Genomic DNA, 21,484 nt, shown 5'->3' with positions numbered 1-21,484 from the left:
AGTGCAGCTCTGTAGTATAATACAGGATATAACTCAGGATCAGTACAGGATAAGTAATGTAATGTATGTACACAGTGACCTCACCAGCAGAATGGTAAGTGCATGTATAAAAATTAAGCATTTTGCCACATTTTCTCAGTATACTCTGGTTCGTTCAGATGGAGTGCACTGTATTTGACTTGCAGGGATGACTGGAGTCCCGGTGATGAGAGATGCAGGACAGGCGGTGTCCCCAGTGTACATCGCCTCCGTAAATCATCCGATAACCATTGTGGTATTGTCCGAAATATCTCCACTGGACAGGAGTCGGTAAAAGAAAAAAAAAATAAAGAGATTCTTCACCGCCACATAAATCCAATAGCAGCCGAGGGGAAAAAAATATTGGGATGATGTCTGGGAATAGTTGACTCTGCAGAATCCAGAGAACGCTGAGCACTGCGGCGATTGTACTGAGTTACTGTGGCGCTGCGCCGAAGAGCCCTGTAAATCTCCAGGTGAACCTTCTCATACAGACTCACTACAAAACGTTTCTGGGGTCGGTGTACTCTCAAATTGTCAAATTAAAATAATACCAATGCATAAATGGAAATTAAGAAACAGAAATTTCCAGATTTTGGATGGTATTGCATAATGGATAGCATTGTCCTTTTTGTATTTAGTGCAGTGTTTCCCAACCAGGGTGTCTCCAACTGTTGCAAAATTACAACTCCCAGCATGCCCGGACAGCCAAAGGCTGTCCGGGCATGCTGGGAGTTGTAGTTTTGCAACAGCTGGAGACACCTTGGTTGGTAAACCCTAATTTTGTGTCTCCATGCTCCTCAGGGGCGGGCCTTAGTTCTTCCCCTTTCTCTATATTTCTCACCTCTACCACAGTAGTTAGGGATTAAGGCCTTGTATGAGAAATTTGCAACTACATATTTGGTGGGCTCCATGCTTGCCGAGGGGGTAGCTGAGGTGTTCACCACTCATAGGGTATTAGAGAGGTTATCTAGGAATAGAAAAACAGCAATTCTTCCCAAAACAGCACCACACCTGTCTTTAGGATGTTTGTGGTATTACAATTTGGCTCAACTTTTTTCAATGGAACTGAGCTGCAGTACCATACACAGCCTGAGGACAAGAGTGATGCTGTTTTTGGAAGAAATTAGCTCTATTTTGGTAATTCTGGATAACTCTTTTAAAATGGGGACCAACCTGATACCACCCATGGGCCTATAAGGTAGGGCCTTCTTGATACCACACATAAGTCCAAGAGATGGGCCCTTCTTGATACCACACATAAGTGCAAGAGATGGGACCTTCCTAATATCTCCCTTGGGTCTAAAAGATGGGGCATTCCTAATATCTCCCATGGGTCCAAGAGATGAGTTAATCCTTATACCAACCATGAGTCCAAGAGATGGGGTCATCCTGATACCACACATTGGTCCAAGAGATGGGGCCTTCCTGAAACCACCCATGGGTCCAGATGAGTTAATCCTTATACCACTCATGGATCCAAGAGATAAAGTCAACCAGATAACACCCATGGGTCCAAGAGATGGGGCCATCCTGATACCACCCATGAGTCCAAGATATAGGCCCATCCTGATACCACTCATGAGTCCAAGAGATGGGACCTTCTTGATATCACCCATGGGTTCAAGTGATAAAGCCAACCAGATGACACCCATGGGTCCAAGAGATGGGGCCATCCTGATATCACCCATGGGTCCAAGAGATGAAGCCAACCAGATAACACCCAATGGCTCAAGAGATGGGGCCATCCTGATACCACCAATGAGTCCAAGATATAAGGCCATCCTGATACAACCCATGAGTCCAAGATATAAGGCCATCCTGATATCACCCATGGGTCCATGAGATGGGGCCATCCTGATACCACCCATGAGTCCAAGATATAGGGCCATCCTGATACGATTCATGACTCCAAGAGATGGGACTTTCTTGATATCACCCATTAGTTCAAGAGATAAAGCCAACCAGATGACACCCATGGGTCCAAGAGATGGGGCCATCCTGATATCACCCATGGGTCCAAGAGATAGGTCCTTTCTGATACCACTCGTGGGTCCAAGAGAAAAGCCAACCAGATACCACCCATGGATCCAAGAGATGAAGCCAACTAGATAACACCCAATGGCCATCCTGATACCACCCATGAGTCCAAGATATAAGGCCATCCTGATACCACCAATGAGTCCAAGATATAAGGCCATCCTGATACCACCCATGGGTACATGAGATGTGGCCATCCTGATACCACCCATGAGTCCAAGATATAAGGCCATCCTGATACCACCCATGAGTCCAAGATATAAGGCCATCCTGATACCACCCATGAGTCCAAGATATAAGGCCATCCTGATACCACCCGTGGGTCTAAGATATGGGGCCATCCTGATCTGAAGCCTGGAAACAAAAATTGGTAGTGGTACTGATATAGTAACATTCTGTTTATATTAACCAATTGGGTTAAAACAAGCCTGTATTTTGTGTATTTTTATATATTTTTTAACTTTTGTGTTTATTTCAATATGCGGCTGTTACGGCAAGACTGTGTGGATATTTTGGGCGCGGTTTTGATGGCCCGTTTTCCAGTATCTACTGCCGTACGATGAGCGAGTGTGAATATATGATCTTCTCCTCTCGTATCTCCTGACACTTATTTCAGAAATGATACAAATCCTTAAAGTGTTGGCTCAGAATTGACTGGATTAAACATGGGAAAGTGCTTTAAGTAGTAGTGTGGGAAGCGATTTACAATTATTACACTTCCCTTCAATTAATTTGAAATAACGGATCGGCGCATATGTCCAAGAATTCCGCTCTCGCCGTCGCCTTCGAAATTGAAATTGTCCCATGAATTTAAATCACGGTGTTAAAAAAAAAAAAAAAATGTGGGCCCACGTAGAAATAAATCACGTTTTCCCTGCGAGTCTATGAAAGGACAATGAAATGGGATTGATATCCTGCAGATTCAGGGCGGTGTTCTCACTTAAGATTCCTTATTGCCTCTGTGATGCAGTCGTTTTATTTGATTTATTCTTAAAGCGGCAAAATATTCTGTCACCACGCAGTGGTGTCCAAACTGCTGCCCTCCAGGTGTTGCAAAACTACAACTCCCAGCATGCCCGGAGAGCTGTTGGCTGTCCGGGCATGCTGGGAGTTGCAGTTTTGCAACACCTGGAGGGCCACAGTTTGGACACCACTAGGTGTCCCCCATTGGGGCTCATAATTCTGAATAAGCTATCAGCATTTATGTGGAGCAGTGTTTCCCAACCAGCGTGCCTCCAGCTGTTGCAAAACTTCAACTCCCAGTATGCCCCAGCACTCCCAGCATACATTATTCTCTAATAGTAGCCTAAACTGCACTAAAAAAAAGCAAAAAATATAAAATCCTGGAGTGCTATATAGCGTTGTTACATTTGCAGACTATTGTATGAGATACAGTATGTACAACATGTATATAGCGTTGTATGAGATACAGTATGTACAGCGTATATATAGCGTTGTATGAGATGCAGTATATACAGCGTGTATATAGCGTTGTATGAGATACAGTATATACAGCGTGTATATAGCGTTGTATGAGATACAGTGTATACAGCGTGTATAAAGCATTGTATGAGATACAGTATGTACAGCGTATATATAGCGTTGTATGAGATGCAGTATATACAGCGTGTATATAGCGTTGTATGAGATACAGTATATACAGCGTGTATATAGCGTTGTATGAGATACAGTATGTACAGCGTGTATATAGCGTTGTATGAGATACAGTATATACAGCGTGTATATAGCGTTGTATGAGATACAGTATATACAGCGTGTATATAGCGTTGTATGAGATACAGTATATACAGCATGTATATAGCGTTGTATGAGATACAGTGTATACAGCGTGTATAAAGCATTGTATGAGATACAGTATATACGGTGTGTATATAGCGTTGTATGAGATACAGTATATACAGCGTGTATATAGCGTTGTATGAGATACAGTATGTACAGCGTGTATATAGCCTTGTATGAGATACAGTATGTACAGCGTGTATATAGCGTTGTATGAGATACAGTATGTACAGCGTGTATATAGCGTTGTATGAGATACAGTATGTACAGCGTGTATATAGCGTTGTACGAGATACAGTATGTACAGCGTGTATATAGCATTGTATGAGATACAGTATGTACAGCGTGTATATAGCGTTGTATGAGATACAGTATATACAGCGTGTATATAGCGTTGTATGAGATATAGTATATACAGCCTGTATATAGCGTTATATGAGATACAGTATACAGCGTGTATATAGCGTTGTATGAGATACAGTATACAGCGTGTATATAGCGTTGTATGAGATACAGTATACAGCATGTATATAGCGTTGTATGAGATACAGTATATAGAGTGTGTATATAGCGTTGTATGAGATACAGTATGTACAGCGTATATATAGCGTTGTATGAGATACAGTATACAGCATGTATATAGCGTTGTATGAGATACAGTATACAGCGTGTATATAGCGTTGTATGAGATACAGTATGTACAGCGTGTATATAGCGCTGTATGAGATACAGTATATACAGCGTGTATATAGCGTTGTATGAGATACAGTATGTACAGCGTGTATATAGTGTTGTATGAGATACAGTATATACAGCGTGTATATAGCATTGTATGAGATACAGTATATACAGCGTGTATATAGCGTTGTATCAGATACAGTATATACAGCGTGTATATAGCGTTGTATGAGATACAGTATACAGCGTGTATATAGCGTTGTATGAGATACAGTATGTACAGCGTGTATATAGCGTATGAGATACAGTATACAGCATGTATATAGCGTTGTATGAGATACAGTATACAGCGTGTATATAGCGTTGTATGAGATACAGTATGTACAGCGTGTATATAGCGTATGAGATACAGTATACAGCATGTATATAGCGTTGTATGAGATACAGTATGTACAGCGTGTATATAGCGTTGTATGAGATACAGTATACAGCGTGTATATAGCGTTGTATGAGATACAGTATACAGTTTGTATATAGCGGTGTATGAGATACAGTAAATAGAGCGTGTATATAGCGTTGTATGAGATACAGTATACAGCGTATATAAAGCGTTGTATGAGATACAGTATATACAGCATGTATATAGCGTTGTATGAGATACAGTATATAGAGCGTGTATATAGCATTGTATGAGATACAGTATACAGCGTGTATATAGCGTTGTATGAGATACAGTATATAGAGCGTGTATATAGCGGTGTATGAGATACAGTATATAGAGCGTGTATATAGCGGTGTATGAGATACAGTATATAGAGCGTGTATATAGCGTTGTATGAGATACAGTATATACAGCGTGTATATAGCGGTGTATGAGATACAGTATATACAGCGTGTATATAGCTTGTATGAGATACAGTATACAGCGTGTATATAGCGTTGTATGAGATACAGTATATAGAGTGTGTATATAGCGGTGTATGAGATACAGTATATACAGCGTGTATATAGCGTTGTATGTGATACAGTATATAGAGTGTGTATATAGCGTTGTATGAGATACAGTATATAGAGCGTGTATATAGCGTTGTATGAGATACAGTATATACAGCGTGTATATAGCGGTGTATGAGATTAAGTATATACAGTGTGTATATAGCGGTGTATGAGATACAGTATATACAGCGTGTATATAGTGTTGTATGAGATACAGTATATAGAGCGTGTATATAGCGTTGTATGAGATACAGTATACAGTTTGTATATAGCGGTGTATGAGATACAGTATATAGAGCGTGTATATAGCGTTGTATGAGATACAGTATACAGCGTGTATATAGCGTCACTTATCAGCAGACTCGTGCTGCTCCCTTACATCTCAATAGCCGACTACTAAATAAATGTAAGAAGCCCAGAGAGGAAACCGTACACAGCGCGGCGTGTTTTCTTTCCTTCCGCCATGGCTGTTAGGGAGACACTCGACTCAAGAGCTAAAAGTACGCAAAGTAATTGATACATGAGCGGCTGGCGGCTGTAATGAGGAGACCGCCTGCACTTTTGAACTCCTTTTTTTCCTTTCTTCCTTCTTGAAGCAGATTTGTCCTCCGCTCCATACGTCCTCGCTCCTCTGTTTAGCCAACGATCACCGTCAGGGTACGTTCACACGTACAGGATCCTGCGCCGATCTGATGCGCAGGATTTGTAACTGCCGATTAGAAGTTGTGCTCAGTCATTTAGTTTACATTGAAATCTGCAGCAGAAAATCCTGCGCAGAAAATCTGCGTACGTGTGAACTTACCCATAAGGGGATTTTCTGTTTTTTTGTCAATAAAGTTTTAAGGGTTTATCCAGGAAAAAAACTTTTTTTTCTATATATCAACTGGCTCCAGAAAGTTAAACAGATTTGTAAATTACTTCTATTAAAAAAATCTTAATCCTTACAATAATTTTCAGCTGCTGAAGTTGAGTTGTTCTTTTCTGTCTAAGTGCTCTCTGATGACACCTGTCTCGGGAACTGTCCAGAGTAGAAGCAAATCCCCATAGCAAACCTCTTCTACTCTGTGCATTTCCCGAGACAGACAGAGGTGTCAGCAGAGAGCACTGTTGCCAGACAGAAAAGAACTCAACTTCAGCAGCTGATAATTATTGGAAGGATTAAGATTTTTAATAGAAGTAATTTACAAATCTGTTTACCTCTCTGGAGCCAATTGATATATAATTATTTTTTCCTGGAATACCCCTTTAATTGCCAAACCATGAAACGTTCTGCAACTTTATAATATACATTTAAGTCAAGATCTCTGCTTGCTGTCAGTGAATGAAAAGATTCGATTTAGTTTTTTAATTTACATTTTGACCAGTCTAGGCCTAATGCATGTTACAGCTGAGGGTCTGCTACAGTTGTATCTACTCTATGTAAGATAACCTAAACCCTGAGGACAGGTATTGCGCTGTTTTTGTAAGAAATTACCTCTGTTTTTCTATTCTTTGATAACTCCTTCAGGCTATGTTCACATGGCGGAGTTTCCGTGCTGAATTCCGTGGGAGAATTCCGCTGGAAATTCCGTCAAATATTTACTGCCCATTGACGTTCCGCAAGATTTAAAGACCAGTCTTTAATTTTGGGAAATTCCACGGCGGAATCCCATTGAAGTCGATGGGGCTTTGAATTTCAGCATTTTGAGATCACAGGATTACGACAAAATAGTCTTAGGCCGTGTTCACATGTTGCGGCTGATTGCCCATACCGCAGCTATTTACCGCGTTCGTTTTTACCGCCAATGACCAAAATCTCTGTAAAAATTTTGCAGCGGTTCGCATAATTGCGGTAAAAGGTGTCATTTATAGCGCGATTTAGCTACAAAGTGTGAACACTGCCATAACTTAGAATCCCCTAATGGGGATATGACAATGGGGTTTTGTAAACTGGAAGACCCCTTTAGGGGAATCATTTCCTTAGGATTACAATGAGATTTTCTTGTTAAAAAAAAAAAAAAGACTAAAAAAAAACTGACAAGTGTCCAGGAGGCGGGCTCTTTGTATTAGGTGTGGAGAGCTCTCTGTATTGAGCGCTTTCCCTGGCTCCTCCTCCTCAGGTCTGAGTGACAGCTGTAGTTTCCAATCAGGAGACCGATCGGCCTGTCAGTCATAACTACGGCCGTCTGTCCCCATTTTTTTATCCCCGTTTCGCTGTAAACGGATTAAAAACAGTTTTTAAAAAATCCAATTCTTGTCAATGGGATTTTTTTACAATCCGTTTACATCCGTTCGTACCCGTCTGCGCTCATTTCCGTTTTTTGACGGCAGAAAAAAAGGCACATCCAGTATTTTATCTTCCTTAAAAAAAACGGTAACGGTAAATTTAACATTGAGGTCTATGAAAAACGGATGAGCCTTTAATGTCATCTGTTTGCATCCGTTTTTTGCTTCTGAGCATGATCAGAACAAAAAAAAATAAAAATTGGGGGGTTAATTAATTGGACAGTAACGGATCCAAACGGATAACATCTGTTTGCATCCATTTTTGTTCGTTTTTTTAAGTCCGTTTTTATTTTTGACGGGAGAAGAATAGGACGGGTCTAGACGGCCGTGTGAACGCAGCCTAAGAGTAGATGCCAAAACTACAACTGTTGCCTCCAGCTGTTGCAAAACTACAACTCCCAGCATGCCCGGACAGCCAACGGCTGTCCGGGCATGCTGGAAGTTGTAGTTTTGCAACAGCTGGAGGCGCACTGGTTGGAAAACACTGGCCAACGGCTGTCCGGGCATGCTGGAAGTTGTAGTTTTTCAACAGCTGGAGGCACACTGGTTGGAAAACACTGGCCAAAGGCTGTCTGGACATGCTGGAAGTTGTAGTTTTGCAACAGCTGGAGGCACACTCGTTGGAAAACACTGGCCAATGGCTGTCTGGACATGCTAGGAGTTGTAGTTTTGCAACAGCTTTAGGCACACTGGTTGGAAAACACTGGCCAAAGGCTGTCTGGACATACTGGGAGTTTTAGTTTTGCAACAGCTGGAGGCACTCTGGTTGGAAAACACTGGACAAAGGCCGTCTGGACATGCTGGAAGTTGTTGTTTTGCAACAGCTGGAGGCACTCTGGTTGGAAAACACTGGCCAAAGGCTGTCTGGACATGCTGGAAGTTGTAGTTTTGCAACAGCTGGAAGCACACTGGTTTGAAAACACTGACCAATGGCTGTCTGACTATGCTGGGAGTTGTAGTTTTGCAACAGTTGGCAGCACCCTGGATGGTATAGGCTTAAAGGGGTACTCCAGGATTTTTTTTGTTCAACCTTTGAGTCCATGATACAAGTTATAATACTGTGTAATTTTCTTCTATTACCTACGGGGCGGCTGTCCGGGCATGCTGGAAGTTGTAGTTTTGCAACAGCTGGAGGCGCACTGGTTGGAAAACACTGGCCAACGGCTGTCCGGGCATGCTGGAAGTTGTAGTTTTTCAACAGCTGGAGGCACACTGGTTGGAAAACACTGGCCAAAGGCTGTCTGGACATGCTGGAAGTTGTAGTTTTGCAACAGCTGGAGGCACACTCGTTGGAAAACACTGGCCAATGGCTGTCTGGACATGCTAGGAGTTGTAGTTTTGCAACAGCTTTAGGCACACTGGTTGGAAAACACTGGCCAAAGGCTGTCTGGACATACTGGGAGTTTTAGTTTTGCAACAGCTGGAGGCACTCTGGTTGGAAAACACTGGACAAAGGCCGTCTGGACATGCTGGAAGTTGTTGTTTTGCAACAGCTGGAGGCACTCTGGTTGGAAAACACTGGCCAAAGGCTGTCTGGACATGCTGGAAGTTGTAGTTTTGCAACAGCTGGAAGCACACTGGTTTGAAAACACTGACCAATGGCTGTCTGACTATGCTGGGAGTTGTAGTTTTGCAACAGTTGGCAGCACCCTGGATGGTATAGGCTTAAAGGGGTACTCCAGGATTTTTTTTGTTCAACCTTTGAGTCCATGATACAAGTTATAATACTGTGTAATTTTCTTCTATTACCTACGGGGCGGCGCTTTGCCCCGTCTTCACGCACTTGACCCACCCCCGGAAGTGCTGTAGTCTTATTATTTTACTGTTGTCTTTCCCAGCATCCCTTGCCACCAGAGACAATTGCGGGAGGTTTATCAAAACCTGTGCAGAGGAAAAGTCGACCAGTTGCCCATAGCGACCAATCAGATCGCTACTTTCATTTTCAAAACGGCCTCTGAAAAATGAAAGAAGCAATCTGATTGGTTGCTACGGGCAACTGGTCGACTTCTTCTCTTCACAGGTTTTGATCAATCCCCCCCTTATGTCATCAGTCACATGGTCTCCAGGGGGGTCGGGGCTATGCTAACATTACTTCAGTAAATCCCTTTCACTCTGCAGCATGGCCACGCCCCCTGGAAACCATGTGACTGATGACATGTGGGGGAAATTTATCAAAACCTGTGTAGATAAAAAGACTATCAGTTGCCCATAGCAACCAATCAGATATCTACTTTCATTTTCAAAACTGCCTCTGAAAAATGAAAGAAGCGATCTGATTGGTTGCTATGGGCAACTGGTCAATTTTTCACTGTACAGGTTTCGATAAATCTTCACCCTATACTCTCTGTCCGCATGGAATGCTGGGAAAGGTTGGAGGCAACAGTAAAATGAAGACTACAGCACTTCCTGGTGCGGGTCCTGAGCATGAAAACAGAACAAAGCGCCACCCGGAGGTAACAGAAGCAAATCACTCTGTATTATAAGGCGACATGGCGGAATTTCCGTGCGGAATTCTGCCGGAAAATTCAGCTCGGGAATTCCGCAAAATTGACTGCACTTGTCCTATTCACACGGCAGAACTTCCGCAGCGGAAATTCTGCTTTCTGGATTCTGGGGAAAAAAATTAAAAAGGAATTCCGTGGAGGAATACAATCGAAGTCAATGGGGCTTTAAAGGGGTATTCCAGGAAAAAAAACTTTTTTTTTTTTAAATCAACTGGCTCCAGAAAGTTAAACAGATTTGTAAATTACTTCTATAAAAAAAAAAAATCTTAATCCTTCCAATAATTATCAACTACTGAAGTTGAGTTGTTCTTTTCTGTCTGGCAACAGTGCTCTCTGCTGACATCTCTGCTTGTCTCGGGAACTGCACAGAGTAGAAGAGGTTTGCTATGGGGATTTGCTTCTACTCTGGACAGCTCCCGAGACCCGTGTCATCAGAGAGCACTTAGACAGAAAAGAACAACTCAACTTCGGCAGCTCATAAGTACTGGAAGGATTAAGATGTTTTTTAATAGAAGTAATTTACAAATCTGTTTAACTTTCTGGAGCCAGTTGACATATATATATATATATATAAGTTTTTTCCTGGATAACCCCTTTAAATTTCAGCAGAATTCTGTTTTGAGCACATAGAAATTCCGTCAAAATTCTGCTCAAATTCCGAAAATTCCGCAGCAAGCTTTGCAGAACAGAATTTTAGCGGAAACAGAGAAATTTGGTATCATGGGCTCAAAGGCTGAAAGTCAAAAAATCTGAAGTGCCCCTTTAAAGGGGTACTCTGCCCCCGGGAAATCCCGCGATCTCTCCTGCAGCACCCCTATCATAGCGAGCTCCGTGCACCAGATGATAGGGGTGCTGCAGGAGAGATTTCGGGGTTCCCAGCGACAGGACCCCTCGCGATCAGACTTCTTATCCCCTATCCTTCGGATGGGGGGATAAGATGTCTAGGGGCGGAGTACCCCTTTAATATAATTTTTTTGCCGCATTACATAACATTCCGACTACACACTTTCCATATAGTCCACATTCACAGCAGCGGCCATGATGATGAACATGGCGCTTTGGCGCGTCCTGTCCGGCAAAGATGTCTCATTTACCACGGCCTATTCAAATAAGGGGCAAACAAAAAAATAAAAAATAAAATAATGAGCCAATGAGACAAAAGCCAAGTCCGTACACAAGAGGAAAGGGGGGGGGGGTGGGGGGGTGGGAGACGTCTACAATGTTGCGCTGCGAGCTGGGAAAATATGGGACGCCTTTGTTACTTTTTATATACTTTCTAAAGGGGGATAAAAATCCCAAAAGGAGAAAAAAAAAACAACAAAAAAACAAAAAACGTAATTGACTCAAGCTTCTCCCTAGACAAAAATAAACACTCCCCCTGGCTTGTTTGTATGCTTGTCAGTAGCTTTCTATGCAACAGCAGCTAAAAACAAAAGAAGTTTTAGATTCTCAGACAACATGCAGAATCTCCCCAAACAACCGGGAGGGGAGGGGGGGGAGGCCGGCGGGAGAGGGGGGCCTGACAGTACATTCAATATGGCAGCATCGAAACCCCCCTCACTGATTAAATATGCATTGGCGCAGAGGTTTTTTTTTGTTTTTTTTTTATTGATCGATGCGAGACATGGATCCGGGGACACCTGCAAAAAAAAAATAAAAGAAATATTTTAAATACCAAAAAAAATTAAAAAAAATTCAGCTCCCGTCTCTTATCTTTGTTTTCGAAGGCTCTCGGTTTCTTTTGCGTAGAGATCTAATTTAATTCTCTCACCCCCTTCTGTAAAGTGGATTAAAAAAAAAAAAAAAGTCAATACCGCCTTTGTGCTGCGCAGGAACACACTGTGCTCCTCTCATTCAATTTAGGTGCGACCTTTCGACCAAGGTAATGACGACCGTCTGCGGAGGGAGGTATGACGGGCGGGAGACGGGCAGCGCCATATACAGCCTTACCATACAGGTGGATTCCAGGAAAAAATGGTTGCAGATGCTTCAAGAGCAGTGTTCCCCAAACTGGGGCTCTTCAGCTGGTGCAAAACTACAACTCCCATCATGCCTTCTATCTGGGAGGCCATACCTATAGAACAGTGCTCACCAACCTGGGACTCAACAGCTGGTGCAAAACTACAACTCCCATCATGCCTTCTATCTGGGAGGCCACACCTATAGATCAGTGCTCCCCAACCTGGGACTCTTGCTGGTGCAAAATCACAACTCCCATCATGCCTTCTGTCTAAGAGGCCATACCCATAGATCAATGCTCTCCAACGTAGGACTTTCCAGCTGGTGCAAAACTACAACTCTCATCATGTCTTCTATCTGGGAGTAAAAAAAGAGAAAAAATGCCTGATGAAGCGCACATGCGCGAAACGCGTTGCATACTGGGAATAAACACCTTGTTGTCCTGAGATTTGCTTGGTCCTTCAGCGCCTGAGTTCCATTCCTCTTGGAGGTGACTGTATTTTCTTCTATCTGGGAGGCCATACCTATAGATCAGTGCTCTCCAACCTTGGACTCTCCATCTGCTGCATAATCACAACTCCTATCATGCCTTCTGTCTTGGAGGCCATACCCATAGATCAGTGCTTTCCAACTTAGGACTCTCCAGCTGGTTCAAAATTACAACTCCCATCATGCCTCCTGTCTAGGAGGCCATACCTATAGGTCACTGTTCCCCAAACTGGAGCTCTCCAGCTGGTGAAAAACTACAACTCCCATCATGCCATCTATCTGGGAGGCCATACCTATAGATCGGTGCTCCCCATCCTGAGACTCTCCAGCTTTGTGCAGAACTACAACTCTCATCATGCCTTCTATCTGGGAGGCCATACCTATAGATCAGTGCTCCCCAACCTGGGACTCTCCAGCTGGTGCAGAATTACAACTCCCATCATGCCTGTTATCATATCAGAAACGTTTTAATAGGGTCAAGACCAAATATTTAGATCTTACAGCTGAGGGTTTGGCGCTATTGTATTCAACTCACAGCAGTATCCTCTGTTCTCTACCGCATGCAACCGCTATCTCTGCTTTCTGTCAGTGAATGGGGGTATTTCATGTGACCGGATGGAATATTTTATACAGCTGTTTGCTACAACCTTATCCCTTATGGACAGTCCTATAAATCAGTGTTTTCCCAACCAGTGTGTCTCCAGCTGTTGCAAAACTACAACTCCCAGCATGCCTGGACAGCCGAAGGCACATCAATCTTTTCTGCACAGACACCTGTTCCGTACCTGATATTAAGGATGAAATGATCTGATATAAACACATTTATTTTTTATCAAATTTTTTTGCCCGTCTGCCGGGCCCTCGGCCATCTGGCTCGCGGCGTCCGATAAATGGTGGGTTTTTGCAGCGTGCAATAAAAAATGGCCAGGAGCCACTGCTCGCCTGCACGCCAGGAGTCAGCCGGTCAGAGCAAAATAACCTGAGAGATTTATGATGGGAGGTGACGGGTTTAAGTAACGGTTGCCGGAGGTTTACGATTCGCCATCATCATTTGGGCATCAGAAAATAGCGCGGCAGTAAAGAACACGGTGCGGCGAGTACTCATATCTGGTCACATGACGCACCCCAGGTCACTTGTCTTTCTCTCTAAACCATTGTTTTCCAACCAGTGTGCCTCCAGCTGTTGTAAAACTACAACTCCCAGCAAGCCTGGACAGCCAATTAAAAAATGCACACAGTTTATTATGTTGCGTGCGCCATGTTTTAAACTAGACGGAGGTGGGCCTTATGTTTGGGGAGAACATTATGTGTGATAGGGAGAACATTATCTGTGATGGGGGAGAACATTATCTGTGATGGGGAGAACAATATCTGTGATGAGGAGAACATTATCTGTGATGGGGAGAACATTATCTGTGATGGGGAGAACATAATCTGTGATGGGGAGAACATAATCTGTGATGGGGAGAACATTATCTGTGATGGGGAGAACATAATCTGTGATGGGGAGAACATTATCTGTGATGGGGAGAACATTATCTGTGATGGGGAGAACATAATCTGTGATGGGGAGAACATAATCTGTGATGGGAAGAACATTATCTGTGATGGGGAGAACATTATCTGTGATGGGGAGAACATTATCTGTGATGGGAGAACATTATCTGTGATGGGGAGAACATAATCTGTGATGGGTAGAACATAATGTGTAATAGGGAGAGAACATTATCTGTTATAGGAATGAACATGACGTGTGATGAGGGAGAACATTATCTGTGATGGGGGAGAACATTATGTGTATTGGAAAGAACATTATGTGTGATGGGAAGAACAATGTGTGTGGTGGAGAAAAACATCTGTAATGGGAAGAACACTGTGTGTGATGGAGAAGAACATTATCTGTAATGGGGAGAACATTATCTGTGATGGGGAGAACATTATCTGTGATGGGGAAAACATTATCTGTGATGGGAGAACAATATCTGTGATGGGGAGAACATTATCTGTGATGGGTAGAACATTATCTTTGATGGGGAAAACATTATCTGTGATGGGTAGAACATTATCTGTGATGAGGAGAACTTTATCTGTGACGGGGAGAACAATATCTGTGATGGGGAAAACATTATCTGTGATGGGTAGAATATTATCTGTGATGAGGAGAACATTATCTGTGATGAGGAGAACATTATCTGTGATGGGGAGAACATTATCTGTAATGAGGAGAACATTATCTGTGATGAGGAGAACATTATCTGTGATGGGGAGAACATTATCTGTGATGGGGAGAACATTATCTGTAATGAGGAGAACATTATCTGTGATGAGGAGAACATTATCTGTGATGGGGAGAACATTATCTGTGATGAGGAGAACATTATCTGTGATGAGGAGAACATTATCTGTGATGGGGAGAACATTATCTGTGATGAGGAGAACATTATCTGTGATGAGGAGAACATTATCTGTGATGGGGGAAAACATTATCTGGGATGAGTAGAACATTATGTCTGATTTAAGAGACCATTCTCAGTAATGGGGAAGAAAATGGTTTGTGGTGGGGGAGTTGCAACTTGGTTGCGCATGTCCGTCCAGTTTCCTATGCGGCTGCATCTTGGTTGCGCAGCTTCTTACTTACAAAGCTCTGATACACTGTTACGAGCCCCACGGTGTCATCTGGACAGTATGGGGTTTTAGCTTACGACTGTAAACAAGAATGTTCCTATTCACTGACAGCAAGCTACTACGTAGAAAACAGCGAAGAGCTGAAACAAAGTTGCAGAACTTCTCTTTATCTAAAGCTGACGCAGTTTTCGGTATCATTGTTCCGTTAGACTTGCAGAATATTCTTTCCGTACACTTCGTCTGGTCACTGGGGTTTGACCCGGCTCGTGAAGGGAAAGCAAAGACTCCTGGGAAATAATGGCAATGAGTTAATGTTCTGCACACAATGTCAATGGGAGCGGCCGGTGCGCTAAGTAATGCTATTGATTTCATGGAAATGCTTCCAATATGGATCGGTCATTTGCATTCATTATAGAGGGGCAGATATTAATCTTTTCATCGGATTATCTGTCCCCTCCCCCTCCCCGGATGATTGACAGCTCGCGCCGCTTTACACATTAGGGCTCAGTGGGACTATGAAATCCAGACGGCTCCTTTATCATCTCCGTACTTCTGTACGACGTGGCAGCGAGGACGTTCAGTCATAGGGCGGTATTTTATTTCTGACAGGAGGGGGCGGTGTGCTTTTAATTAAAGAAAAAAATATAATAATCAGTATCTTTCATTTATTGTCTGTGTGAGGGGAATGACCGCCATCCTATTTTTCCGATGCATTGCAGACGCCCGCCCACCCGTTCAGGGTGGGTGGGCGGCTGCAATGCATCGGAAAAATCGGATGGCGGTACGCATAAAAATTTGATAAAACAACTTACCGTTTTATGTATACAGCTCCTATGCAGGCCAATGTGTCTCCATGGTTACAGACTACCAGTGTTTGCTCTTTGGACCCCATGAAAACACTTCCTGTTCTACCATATACAGCTGCTGCATATTTTATCACTATTTTTTATTTTTTTAGACAACAATGTTCCCTATTCTGTTCACATGAAATGTGTCCTAGAACTTTTTTTTCGGAATTCTAATATATATATATCTCTTTTCCTTCTCAGATTCAAGTCAGTCAGAGAGTCCCAGCCAGCAGAGCGAGGCCGACATCAAGGACCAGCCGGAAAATGGTGAGTCCATCAAAACCCGATACTATTATAGCCGTCAGAACAACAGAAGATGTTTAATTTGTAAAAGATATATTGTTACATTTTTCTAATAGGAGGAATGAACTGGAATGTAACTACTTTCAGTTCTATTCAGATGTAAAATAATGGACGATTCCCCTGGTTGGGGTCACTGTGTACATACATTACATTACTTATCCTGTACTGATCCTGAGTTATATCCTGTATTATACTCCAGAGCTGTACTCACTATTCTGCTGGTGAGGTCACTGTGTACATACATTACATTACTTATCATGTACTGATCCTGAGTTATATCCTGTATTATACTCCAGAGCTGTACTCACTATTCTGCTGGAGGGGTCACTGTGTACATACATTACATTACTTATCCTGTACTGATCCTGAGTTATATCCTGTATTATACTCCAGAGCTGTACTCACTATTCTTCTGGTGAGGTCACTGTGTACATACATTACATTACTTATCATGTACTGATCCTGAGTTATATCCTGTATTATACTCCAGAGCTGTACTCACTATTCTGCTGGAGGGGTCACTGTGTACATACATTACATTACTTATCCTGTACTGATCCTGAGTTATATCCTGTATTATACTCCAGAGCTGTACTCACTATTCTGTTGGTGGGGTCACTGTGTACATACATAACATTACTTATCCTGTACTGATCCTGAGTTATATCCTGTATTATACTCCAGAGCTGTACTCACTATTCTGCTGGTGAGGTCACTGTGTACATACATTACATTACTTATCCTGTACTGATCCTGAGTTATATCCTGTATTATTCTCCAGAGCTGTACTCACTATTCTGCTGGTGGGGTCACTGTGTACATACATTACATTACTTATCCTGTACTGATCCTGAGTTATATCCTGTATTATACTCCAGAGCTGTACTCACTATTCTGCTGGTGAGGTCACTGTGTACATACATTACATTACTTATCCTGTACTGATCCTGAGTTATATCCTGTATTATACTCCAGAGCTGTACTCACTATTCTGCTGGTGGGGTCCCTGTGTACATACATCACATTACTTATCCTGTACTGATCCTGAGTTATATCCTGTATTATACTCCAGAGCTGTACTCACTATTCTGCTGGTGAGATCACTGTGTACATACATTACATTACTTATCCTGTACTGATCCTGAGTTATATCCTGTATTATACTCCAGAGCTGTACTCACTATTCTGCTGGTGAGGTCACTGTGTACATACATTACATTACTTATCCTGTACTGATCCTGAGTTATATCCTGTATTATTCTCCAGAGCTGTACTCACTATTCTGCTGGTGGGGTCACTGTGTACATACATTACATTACTTATCCTGTACTGATCCTGAGTTATATCCTGTATTATACTCCAGAGCTGTACTCACTATTCTGCTGGTGAGGTCACTGTGTACATACATTACATTACTTATCCTGTACTGATCCTGAGTTATATCCTGTATTATACTCCAGAGCTGTACTCACTATTCTGCTGGTGGGGTCCCTGTGTACATACATCACATTACTTATCCTGTACTGATCCTGAGTTATATCCTGTATTATACTCCAGAGCTGTACTCACTATTCTGCTGGTGAGATCACTGTGTACATACATTACATTACTTATCCTGTACTGATCCTGAGTTATATCCTGTATTATATTCCACAGCTGCACTCACTTTTCTGCTGTGGAATAAGTTAGTTTTTCCTGTTGTAAAGACCACATGTTATCAGAGTATGATGGGAGTTGTAGTTTTGCACATGTTAGGGAGTGCTGCTGTGGAGTCTCATCCCCCTTAATGCTTTTATCTATGGTATCAGTGAAGCGGAGTCATTGATGTCAGGGTTTGTTGTCAAGCAGTTTGCAGCTCCCATGCAGGAATGTTCTTGGTTGTGCAGAGCTGAGTGTGCGCATCGCTCGGAATCTATTGGCTCACGTGCCCATTTCTAATATTATTCTCCCCTGTGTTTTATAAAATACCAGGCGGTTTATTCTGCAAATATCTGGCCGCTTGTAGCCACATCCAGGCGTAGATTCCCGTAACGGCAATATGGCCACACCCATGAAAAGTAGAGCCACAGCGCCCACTATAGGCTGCAGGCGCCACTGCAGGGATCCACTAATCCTTCTTGCAGATGTGAGAACAGGGAAGTTTATACAAGTTGTTTCTCAGCCTACATGGGCCGACATTCCTGCCCTAATAGAAATCTGTTCTATTCCTGACCAGGGAACAAAACCACTTATCGGCTTACAGTGCAGGAAAAGTAAGTGAACCCCCTAGAGGTGTGAATGGAGCTCAGGCCGCTCTCTATAGCCCACAGTTCTCTGAAACCGCGTGATTTTGTAAAAGTTGTAAAAATGACAGTGGAGAAATGCGCCAAACTTTGACTCAAAAAGACACTGCGCCAAAGCATTGCGCCAAAGTTACGGGGAAAAAAACATAAATCCTTTGATAAATACCCCCCAGTGACCCCACCAGCAGAATAGTGAGTACAGCTCTGGTGTATAATACAGGATATAACTCAGGATCAGTACAGGATAAGTAATGTAATGTATGTACACAGTGACCTCACCAGCAGAATAGTGAGTGCAGCTCTGGAGTATAATACAGGATATAACTCAGGATCAGTACAGGATAAGTAATGTAATCTATGTACACAGTGACCTCACCAGCAGAATAGTGAGTGCAGCTCTGGAGTATAATACAGGATATAACTCAGGATCAGTACAGGATAAGTAATGTAATGTATGTACACAGTGACCTCACCAGCAGAATAGTGAGTACAGCTCTGAAGTATAATATAGGATATAACTCAGGATCAGTACAGGATAAGTAATGTAATGTATGTACACAGTGATCTCACCAGCAGAATAGTGAGTACAGCTCTGGAGTATAATACAGGATATAACTCAGGATCAGTATAGGATAAGTAATGTAATGTATGTTCACAGTGACCTCACCAGCAGAATAGTGAGTACAGCTCTGGAGTATAATACAGGATATAACTCAGGATCAGTACAGGATAAGTAATGTAATGTGTGTACACAGTGACCTCACCAGCAGATTAGTGAGTGCAGCTCTGGAGTATAATACAGGATATAACTCAGGATCAGTACAGGATAAGTAATGTAATGTATGTACACAGTGACCTCACCAGCAGAATAGTGAGTACAGCTCTGGAGTATAATACAGGATATAACTCAGGATCAGTACAGGATAAGTAATGTAATGTATGTACACAGTGATCTCACCAGCAGAATAGTGAGTACAGCTCTGGGGTATAATACAGGATATAACTCAGGATCAGTACAGGATAAGTAATGTAATGTATGTACACAGTGACCTCACCAGCAGAATAGTGAGTACAGCTCTGGAGTATAATACAGGATATAACTCAGGATCAGTACAGGATAAGTAATGTAATGTATGTACACAGTGACCTCACCAGCAGAATAGTGAGTACAGCTCTGGAGTATAATACAGGATATAACTCAGGATCAGTACAGGATAAGTAATGTAATGTGTGTACACAGTGACCTCACCAGCAGATTAGTGAGTGCAGCTCTGGAGTTTGCAGGTAATGATTACATGTCCTCCTTTTATATAGTGCCTTAGTTCCTCTGCTGACTCAGCACATATAGACTTGTAACGTGAATTTCCATTTGACCCGACATCTTGCTGATCTTCTTAGCGGTTTCTTCTGTAGAATGAGATTACAATCAGCAGAGTGGCGGGATTTCACTGAACGCTCTTCTGTCCTGGATATTTAGCGGCAGCGCGAGGAACCGGTTCTTCCACTTTTCTCTTATAAGACTGAACTTGCAGATGTGTCTGTGATATTCACTCTGTAACCATATACTCCATTCATTGCATCCGGATTTCTTCAGCCATCAGTTCCCTGACATATAACCCCTACACAGACAACTGGGGGTCACTATGCACCCTCCTTTCCCCCCCAACAGACCCAGTACTTCCTACAGCTGGAGATTTGGTGCAGTGTATCAGTGCAGGTATAATGTATCACTCTGGAGTTCAAGCTATGAATTGTATCTATCAGTAGTTATAATTGTCACAAACCATAAAAGCAGTGTTTCCCAACCAGTGTGCCTACAGCTGTTGCTAAACTACAACTCCCAGCAATGGTCGGACAGCCCAAGGCTGTCCGGGTATGCTGGGAGTTGTTGTTTTGCAACAGCTTTAGAGCCACCTGGCTATTCGGGCATGCTGGGAGTTGTAGTTTTGCAACAGCTTCGGAACCACCTGGCAGTTCGGGCATGCTGGGAGTTGTAGTTTTGCAACAGCTTCGGAACCACCTGGCTGTTTGGGCATGCTGAGAGTTGTAGTTTTGCAACAGCTTCGAAACCACCTGGCAGTTCGGGCATGCTGGGAGTTGTAGTTTTGCAACAGCTTCAGAACCACCTGGCTGTCCAGGCATGCTGGGAGTTGTAGTTTTGCAACAGCTTTAGAGCCAACTGGCTGTTCGGGCATGCTGGGAGTTGTAGTTTTGTGACAGCTGGAGAGCAACCTGGCTGTTTGGGCATGCTGGGAGTTGTAGTTTTGCAACAGCTTTAGAGCAACCTGGCTGTTCGGGCATGCTGGGAGTTGTAGTTTTGCAACAACTTTAGAGCCACCTGCCTGTTCAGGCATGCTGGGAGTTGTAGTATTGCAAGGGCTGCAGAGCCACCTGGTTTTTGAGCTTGCTGGGAGTTGCTGGGAAACACTGTTCTAAACTGTGAAAATATTAGTTCGATATAGTTGCCAATGTCTGGAATTAAAGGAGAAATCTGTCAAAAATAAACAGATCCCCTATTCACAGAAAAGGGAATACGCAGCTGATTGCAGGGGGTCCGACAGCTGGGGCCCTCCGCGATCACTGGAATCCGGCATCATCGGCGCTCCCATAGAAATGAATGGAGGGCGCACTGTCTACCGGTAGATGACACGCGCCATTTACTGAGAGCGCCGGGGAC

At 42.9% G+C, this 21,484-nt stretch overlaps 1 protein-coding gene across 16 annotated transcripts in view; it reads left to right on the top strand.

The window, feature by feature from the left end:
• The window catches only part of NFIA (nuclear factor I A), a 581,540-nt gene that overhangs the window by 396,686 nt on the left and 163,370 nt on the right, over positions 1 to 21,484 (top strand). For all 16 annotated transcript variants that reach the window (XM_056532915.1, XM_056532924.1, XM_056532922.1 and 13 more), the window contains one exon: positions 16,424 to 16,489. In XM_056532915.1, the coding sequence (XP_056388890.1) occupies positions 16,424 to 16,489 (66 nt within the window). The remainder of the gene's footprint in view (positions 1 to 16,423; positions 16,490 to 21,484) is intronic.

Source organism: Hyla sarda, chromosome 7 (assembly GCF_029499605.1).
Source record: "Hyla sarda isolate aHylSar1 chromosome 7, aHylSar1.hap1, whole genome shotgun sequence".
NCBI lineage: Eukaryota > Metazoa > Chordata > Amphibia > Anura > Hylidae > Hyla > Hyla sarda.
Note: the sequence above shows the minus strand (reverse complement) of the source record. Positions and strands in the feature narration are given on the sequence as shown.